At 40.5% G+C, this 9,276-nt stretch overlaps 1 protein-coding gene and 1 long non-coding RNA gene across 2 annotated transcripts; one reads left to right on the plus strand and one right to left on the minus strand.

The window, feature by feature from the left end:
- Positions 1-1,397: 1,397 nt before the first annotated feature.
- LOC104422530 lies at positions 1,398-2,328 on the minus strand. The gene is made up of 3 exons (XR_721217.3): positions 2,050-2,328; positions 1,856-1,960; positions 1,398-1,771 (listed from the first exon to the last, which is right to left on the minus strand). It is a non-coding gene; the product is annotated as an uncharacterized LOC104422530 (long non-coding RNA).
- A 4,609-nt stretch (positions 2,329-6,937) lies between these two features.
- LOC104422531 (3-ketoacyl-CoA synthase 12) lies at positions 6,938-9,050 on the plus strand. The gene has a single exon (XM_010034875.3). It carries the CDS (start codon positions 7,462-7,464, stop codon positions 8,869-8,871), a length of 1,410 nt encoding a protein of 469 aa, XP_010033177.2. The 5' UTR covers positions 6,938-7,461; the 3' UTR covers positions 8,872-9,050.
- Positions 9,051-9,276: the final 226 nt, after the last annotated feature.

The following is a 9,276-nucleotide window of genomic DNA, read 5'->3' on the forward strand; positions in this document are numbered from 1 at the left end:
ATGGCCAAATGGTTTGGGCTTTGAACATATCGAGCCATCAATCCATCAATTGAATGAAAATCAATCCATGTTGAATGGCCACGTGCCTGTTAAATTGATTGACATTTTCTAAATAATTGAAGGGTTTCTAGGTGGTGTGAATTTCCAAATACATCTTTCAAAGACATTTCAACTTTGTTATAACAATCGGGTGTTATAAGATGTAAGCAAATTTGCCTATTTGATTTTCTAATTATTATGACTTTGAAGGATAAGTGCCTTATCCAATAACTAGTCGCTTTTCTAGTTTTAAGGTGAATCATGACAACTCCTTCGTCATGAGTATTGAGAGTCTATTTATTTGAAACAATACTATTTTCAAGAAATTATTTTATGACTTTTCAGTATTTAAATGAAAAAAAAATTTAATGACATTTTTTTAATGGATTGAAAATAATAAACTTAAATGGAGGAGAAAACAACTTCCCCTTTCTGCTATAAAAGAAATCACATCTTCTAAATCACTAAACAAATGAAAATTAACCATTTTTATTGAAAATGGTCTTTATGAAAAACTATTTGAATTTATCATTAAATTTTCAGTAAAATAAATACATCCTGAATTATAAAATATGGGGAAAATATTGAATTTGTGCAATCTGGTCTTTCGGTTGATCATTCTTCTCGAATTCTCTACCGCGATAGCCTCTGAAGATCTGGGACTACCATCTGATTGGGGAGTATCAAAAAAGCAGATGTTTGGGTGGATACTGAATCGAATCAACATGAAACTGGAGGGATGGAAGGAGCAACTCATATCAAAAGCAGGTAAAGAAATTCTTTTGAAATCAGTAGTGCAGGCGGTACCACAATATGCCATGTCAGTTTTTAAAATCCCTGTGTCAATTTGCAAAGCGATAGAGAAAAAAATAGCAAATTTCTGGTGGAAAAACAATGATGCTCAAGCTGGTCTACATTGGAAACGATGGGAAACCATGAAGATGAGAAAAGATAGAGGAGGAATGGGTTTCGGAGATCTGGTTACTGTAAATAAAGCCTTATTGGGGAAGCAAGCCTGGAGGATGGTTAAAGATCCGAACGCACTATGGGGAAAATTAATGAAGGGGCTATATTTTAATCACTCGAGTTTTGGCATGCTGATTCGGGTTGTAACCCTTCATGGGGATGGAAAAGTCTGTTAATAGGAAGAGAGGCTATTGCAAACTCAGTCAGATGGTCGATTGGAAGCGGCGAATCAGCTAACATTAGAACAGATAAATGGCTGAGGAGAGGTTTAATAGGAGGGCCGGCAAACAGAAACGATCCCAAGAAAGTATCAGAGTTAATCTTACCGGGAACACAGGCGTGGAATGAACCATTGGTAAGAAATATGTTTGATGATCAGACAACATAGGAAATTCTTGCAACACCAATCAATGGTTCTTTTTTTAATGATGAACTGGTATGGACGAGCACACAACATGGGTCATTCACAATTAAGAACGGGTACAACTTACTGAGAGACAACATCACAAAAAACACAGCCAATCAGCACCCTTTCTCATCATACCAAACCCCATCAGCATTATGGCATGCAATTTGGCACATGAAAATCAACCCAAAAGTGAAGTTTTTCATATGGCGGGCTTGTCAAAACGCTCTACCAACTAAGGAGAATCTATGGAAAAGAAGAATCTCACTTGACCCGCTATGTGACTTATGTAGAGCCACGGTGGAGACGACCGAACATACTCTTCTCCTCTGTCCTTGGGTTGCAGGGGTGTGGAATCGCCTGGAAATAACACAGCAAACCAACGCACATAAAGTCAGACGCATGGATGAATGGCTTACAAATTTTACAAGCAAAGATTCGCACCTCCCCTCTCTAGAGACAATCGGCACCCTCCTATGGCAGGTATGGAAGAGCCGAAATGATTTCATCTTTCGAGGAACCAACACAGAGGCTTGCAAAGTGATAGATCTAGCAAAATCTCAGCAAATCAGCTACCAACAGTGGGAATCTGGAGATGAACTCGCAAAGAAAACCGAAGAACCGGAGATCCAACCCACCTGGCAAGCACCGAAGCCCGGATGCCTCAAACTGAACGTTGACGGATCGCTCGGGGAAGGATCAACGAAGGGAGCCGTGGCTTGTGTTGTGCGGGACTCCTCCGGCACCCTATTAGATGGATTCTCGAAGAACATTTGGGCGGAATCAAGCGCACAAGCTGAAACCCTAGCAGTCCTCGAAGCCCTAAAGTTTATGAAAGAGAGAGACTACTGTGAAGTTATCTTGGAAACTGACAACAAAAGCGTGTTCTCCAGCTTGAAGCACGAACGGGAAACTCAAGTTAACGCACGTGGGGCGGCAAGGATGTGTCGTCTTCTTCTCCAGCAGATGCTGCGAGTGGGCCTCGCGTTTTGTCCTCGCTCAACAAACCAGGTAGCGGACTGGGCCGCACGAAATCAACGCCTGAAGTCCCCTTCCTCCGAATTGGTGGGCCTCGCCTCCTTCAAGCCTTTGGGCTCTTATATGTTTCGATGCCCCGGTAGCGGGCCAAAGCGGGTTTCCGCTTATATGATAAATAAATTTCATCCTTTTGACAAAAAAAAAAAAAACAGCTGGGCAATCTTCGAAAACTGATGACAAGGAGGAACTGATTAAAGTGAACGACAACGACTCAAGAGAAAGAGGGAAAGGAAGGGGAGGCATCGCGGCATTCAATTTCACTCGTTTTTAGGACCGATTGATCGAGTCCGTGACGTGACGGGAAACCAGAGACCAGTGGAGCCTCAGGTCTCAGTTTGAACCCAGGTCCGTCCTCGATTTTTAAGGTTTTTTTTTTTTTTATTTATTACCAACCTAACTTGAATGCTTCAACTGTATCCTCGTTAAATGCGGTCCTCACTGTCCATAAATTCATCAAAATCCGTAAAATCTGCCCAATCACATGTGCCTTCGTTTCTCTTCGCAGCCAGCTCATCGTCTGATTTTGTATGAACTGAAACTTAAGAAGAGGCAGACGAACCATCTTCTTTTCTTCTATTTTTGTCTGAAACACTTCGTGAACGATGAATCAGTGATGGCCCTGAACTCACGTCCTTCTCGTCCATCTCGTTGAGCTTTCCTATGCTGGGACTGGATTACTTGCTCACGTTTACCCGTGGTCTGGGTGATTGAAAGGAACTGCTGGTACATCCAAGCCGATCCGCGTTTAATGCTGTGAGTCGACGCATTGATTGTTACGTTCCTTGTTTAGCTTGAGCCCAGTTGAGTAATTTGACATTAAACTGATAGGCTATGAACTTTGTAAATGTTGACTCAAAGTGGGTATAATATGAGTGGTTACCACTGCCAAATGGTTGATTTTTCACATGATGCGGTATTCATAAAGTTTTGGAGATAGATTTGGGCAGTTGAATCGTATGCGTTTCCAGGTGATTGAGTCTCCAAGCCTATTATCAAACTCGTGCTCGATCTTTGAGTTCGAGCTTTAGCTTGTATATAAAAGCACTCGATGGACTCAACTGCCCAAAAGCACATCTATAGTCATAAAAGCACATGCTGCAGGAAAATTGAAACTTGGCGAGGGTATAATGCTAAATCTGAGTCGGGATTTGAGCTATTAGGAGGATGTACAATGCACACATCTATAAACAAAGCCATTATTAACCTTACTCGTGTTTGCACGCGTGCATGTACATACATGGTTCAAATAACAAGCATAAATTCGGAAAAATGTCCTAGCAAGTTGAAATTTTAAGGTTGAGATGTCTTTAACTAATAACAACCATATCTAATATCATCTGGATCATGTCCATATGTTAGTTGACGTGGTGGAGCAAACCAGTCACCTTTTAGTAGGGACAAGGAGTAAAGCAATCAAGAAAACCCAAGGTGTAATAGAATAGACTATTAAATTTTTTTTCCAAATCAATTGAACTTATAGAACATAAGTAGAAATAAAATTGCTACTCTTATGAAAATTTCTTACCCAGCTACATTCAAATGATCTCTTTGTAGTGCTCTAATCGGTTCATTTGTCAAGGCGCGACTAATAACTTCCAGGACATGTTCCTCAAGTTCAAGCTTGACTTAATCATGTTAGTCTTCTAAGCAAGCGATCAATCTTATTCGAGAACGATAAATGTGACGTGTATGGATTGATCATTTCATCCATTTATAACACGTTAGACAATCCATTAAAATAGAAAATGTTACATCAAAATATATTAACATATTTATATTTGAGAACTTCTTTAAATATAGCAAACATGTTACACGAGATGTCATACCATGTCATAATGTCTTGTCACGGATACAGTTGCATTCATTGGATATGACACGGAGTTACAAATTGCTAGCCCAACTTTATGGATCAAGGGTGGCCTATCTCCATTAAAACTTTGACTTTTTGTGAATTTTATTAAAAAAAAATCTAACGGCAAGAAATTGATGTGGTACGAAGTACTTATTGCACCCAAATAAGCCCATAACTCATTGGAGCTCTCGGGGATTCCCTAGGTGAAGGTCATCGAATCTTTTTCCTGAAAACTGATCGAGTGTGTTGCTAAAAATGAGTGATTTGAAAAATATTTTTCTAAAGTTAATTATATCTATGACTTAGAAAAAAATGGTCAACATATGATATTTTCATTATCAATAACAAACTGTCCCTAAACATTTTTGTTGATGATAAGAATGTCTTTTGTCCATTAATTTTCTAAGCAATATAAGCAATCATTTTTTAGAAAAATGTATTCCAAATTATTAATTTTCTCCAAAAACAAACGTGTCAAATATAAAATAGTTTTCTCATCGCTTAATTGAAAGGCAGGGACGGAGTACAAGAAATTTATCAATGGGGGCAACAATACAAGACCAAAAAGGTAACTTTAAAAAATTTATAAGATCGAACAAACAGTTATTTTATATTTATGTTGCATAAGAATCACTGGACCGTAGATTTTGTTGAGGAAAATGAGAGAAAATACTTCACAAACTTTAGGTTAATATGTAATGTGATCTCTGAACTTTTTATTTATTCGATATGATGCATGTACTTTAGTTCAATGTACAATGTTGTCTATAAACTTTTAGTTTATTCAATGTAGTCCCTAAATTTTTTTACACATGTTCAATTTAGTCCATGGAGTAAAATTGTCAATATTTTTCCTAAACTTGAACTAATAGAAGAATGACATTGGATATTTCCATAAAGTTACAGACTAGATTGAATATTTTATCAAAAGTTCAGGAACCACATTGAATAAATTAAAGAGCTAATTCCCTGAAAAACTCCAAACCGGTATACATATGACAAATTTACCCTAAACTAATTTTTTGACCACAAAAAATCCAAAATTAATATGTCTTTGACAAATCTACCCCGAACTAGTACACTTATGACAAATTTACCCTCTATTAGTTTCTGTTAAATTTTATTATCAAATTATTAAGTTTGATGATATTTGACAGTTGACTAATATATCAGTTTTGCATTTTACTCTTCATATGTCACATTTGTGTAATTTTTATGATTTTTTGTTGTATTGATCAAATTTAATAGAGGGTATATTCGTCACAAATATATTATTTTGGGATTTTTGGCGGTTCAACAAACTATTTATGGTAAATTTGTCATAAGTATATCGGTTTGGATTTTTTTTGTAATTATTTGAGGTATATTTGTTACAAGTGTACTGGTTTGGATTTTTTGTGATCATTTGAAATACATTTGCCACTTATATATCAATTTGGGATTTTTCATGGTCAAAAAATTATTTTGACGTAAATTAATCACGCGTATATCAATTTGGGGTTTTTATAGTATTAAATCTAAATTAAAAGTTTATGAATAACATTACACATTAGGTTAAAATTCAGAGACCACATTGAATAATTTAAAATTAGGAAGTTGGCCAAAGTTTAGAGATCACTTTTGTTAGGACTTCAGTATGCATGCATCTCGACACTGCTTCCTAGTGGAAAGGTGTCAAATATGACCCGCAGTGCATAAATATTTTTTTTCTTGTGCATGCGTTTTCTCTTTATAAGAGCACGTACATTCTTGAAACAATAATTGAGGGAATTCGCAAATTATTGCATACGAGCCCATGAACGTGTAGAGCCTAAGTTAAGCGTGTGGGGATCGATCAGAGGTGCATAACGTGTACTTTTGCCTACCTTTGAGGCGGTATTCTCCAGCAGGCTGTAGCTCCTTTGAATGCCTTTCCCAATCCCATGTCCTTGTCCTTTTCCAAGAAAGACTTGCAGTTTCGTGATTTTGTTGTAATGCTAACGACACAGCAACAAAGACTCAGTAGACCGAAAGCTTATGTAGGATGATCAGCCGTATATAACCTCGGAAGACTAGTATGCAGAAACCATAAATGGTCCGTTGTCGCATAAGTTCTCGTATACCAGTCTTTGTAATTGTCTTGCGTTTCTTTGCTTTGTCTCGCGGACAGATTGAAGTTGATGCCGCGATCGCAGCGCGCCGGTTTGCAGAATCCTTGCACGAAGTGAGAGCCTGCACGAAACTCCAGTATATTCTTGCGGGCACTTAAGCCAAGTCATTCTTTCCAAGAAACGTTATTTTACCCTGACGATTTTTCGCTTCGTAAGCTGCATCACATGCCCCAGTAAACACAAGCACTGCAAGTCGCAGTCTGATGAAAATCAGATGTATCGTATAATAAGATATTTCTCTATTTGAAGTTGAATCTACAACTTGGTGTGTCATCTTTGATTCCCTGCTGTCACTCGGTACGGCCGCAACATTCACTCAAACACATCACTTTGCGACTCGCTCATTCCTGCAAAATACAAATATGCCGTATAGTTCGTATAGGCGATTCTATCTACCGCCTGCGTCATTCTTAAATGCCGGTAACCACCGTCAAATAAGCTCCTAGCTGTGAACTATAAAGGCGTCTCTTTATTTTGAGGCCCTGAGATATTTTTTCATTTTGAATCTCTCCCTCAAGTTGGAAGTACACTTGCCTCGTGGGGTTCAGATTCAATTCACTTCGAATTAGCAAAGACTTTTCCATGGACGAGCAGTGCGCATTAGAGCTACCAACCCCTCCGCAAAAACGGGTATCAATAATTTCCAGGGGAGGTGCACGATGTTTATGGGACTTGTATATAAATAACTGTTCCTCACAATGCCAATTAAGGGCTGGCTTTGTCTAAGCATTTCTTATTGAAAGTTGAGTGTTGGGTGTGGGGGAGGGTGAGGGGCGAACTTAAAAGCAAAGTGAGCGAGTGTGTTTTAGCATATTTTCATGTCCGACTCATCGTATTCCCTCCTCTTTTCATCTGTGTGCTTCATTTGATACTTGAGATCTTCCAAAAGCTTATACTGCCTAGCTGTGCTGCTCCCATCCCCTAAAGTGATTCATTAACACATTCGAATAATTCCCTAGAATCATCCCTTTTGGCCCCTCTCTGTCGTGCGCGCACACAAACACACACTCATGGAGCTTATCATGATAATGTATGCTTCATCCATCTTGTACCTCCTTTTCATCATATGGAAAAGGATTGATGAGAGGAGAGACAAGCACTGTTACATCTTGGACTACCAGTGCTACAAGCCAACAGATGACAGGATGCTTGGCACTGGGTTTTGTGGAGAACTTATGAAGAGGACCAAGAGTCTTGGTCTCTTGGAGTGCAAGTTCCTGCTTAAGGCCATTGTCAACTCCGGCATCGGAGAGCAGACCTATGGCCCGAGGATGGTCTTCGCTGGCCGCGAGGACAATCCCGCATTAGCAGATGGGCTTGTCGAGATGGACGAGTTCTTCCACGACAGCATCCAGAAGCTCCTGGACAGGTCAGGAATTGCTCCTTTGCAGATCGACGTGCTCGTTGTGAACGTCTCAATGCTCGCTTGCATCCCGTCCCTATCTGCCCGGATCATCAACCACTACAAGCTGAGGCACGACGTGAAGGTGTTCAACCTCACTGGGATGGGGTGCAGCGCGAGCCTCATATCGATGGACATCGTGAGGAATATCTTCAAGTCCTACAAGAATGCGAACGCCCTCCTTGTGACCTCGGAGTCACTGAGCTCGAACTGGTACTCGGGCAACGACCGGTCCATGATCCTGGCTAACTGCCTGTTCCGGTCGGGTGGGTGTGCCATGCTGCTGACCAACAATCGGGCCTTGAAGAGTCGCGCCATGTTCAAACTAAAGTGCCTGGTTCGAACCCACCACGGGGCGCGGGACGAGTCCTATGGATGCTGCCTCCAGAAAGAGGACGACCAGGGCCTGCCTGGCTTCCACCTCGGCAAGAGCCTACCAAAGGCAGCCACCCGGGCGTTCATCGACAATATGAAGGTGATCGCCCCCAAGATCTTGCCAGCCAGAGAACTGCTCCGCTATGGGGTGATGACTCTAGTCCGGAAAATGAGGCGGGGCTCAGCGAAACTGGCCGGGCCGAGGCCTGTGCTTGACTTCAGGACTGGGGTGGACCACTTCTGCATCCACACAGGCGGGAAGGCGGTGATCGATGGGATTGGGGCGAACCTCCAGCTGAGCGAGCACGACCTTGAGCCCGCGAGGATGACACTGCACCGCTTCGGGAACACGTCTGCGAGCAGCCTGTGGTATGTGCTGGCATACATGGAGGCAAAGAGGAGGCTCAAGAGAGGTGACAGGGTGTTCATGATCAGCTTCGGTGCTGGCTTCAAGTGCAACAGTTGCGTGTGGGAGGTGTTCAGGGACTTGGGAAATGAGAAAGGCAAGGCCAATGTTTGGGAGGACTGCATTGAGAGCTGCCCATCAAAGAACACGGTCAACCCTTTCATGGAGAAGTACGGTTGGATCAACCAGGAGGACCCAAGCACCTTCAACAAAGACTCCTTAGTAAGACATAATTGAATTGAAGAAGAAGAAGCAGCAGCACCAGCAGCTCATTTGGTTTTGCATTCTTGAAAGTTGAAGTCCCTCTCTTTAGTTTCACCTTTGTCCTTTAGATGATTATTATTTCCTCCATAATACTTTAGTCTTATTCTGTATCTTTTTGGAGTGGCATTGTTAAGTTCATGTTCGCAAAATTCTAAACGCAAGTGCACGTATCGAACAATTAATATAATGATAAGAAAAAGTATCATCCCACGGAGATCGATGATTAATAAACCAATTAAATACTAAAATAGACTAATTCTAAAAAATTTCTAACAGATCAAAATATAATTAAAAATAAATTAAAAACGAAATTTGTAGACTAAATGCAGTAAATCGATTAGATAAATATGTTAAAGCATCCGATTTCACCATAACCAC

Source organism: Eucalyptus grandis, chromosome 10 (assembly GCF_016545825.1).
Source record: "Eucalyptus grandis isolate ANBG69807.140 chromosome 10, ASM1654582v1, whole genome shotgun sequence".
Lineage (NCBI taxonomy): Eukaryota > Viridiplantae > Streptophyta > Magnoliopsida > Myrtales > Myrtaceae > Eucalyptus > Eucalyptus grandis.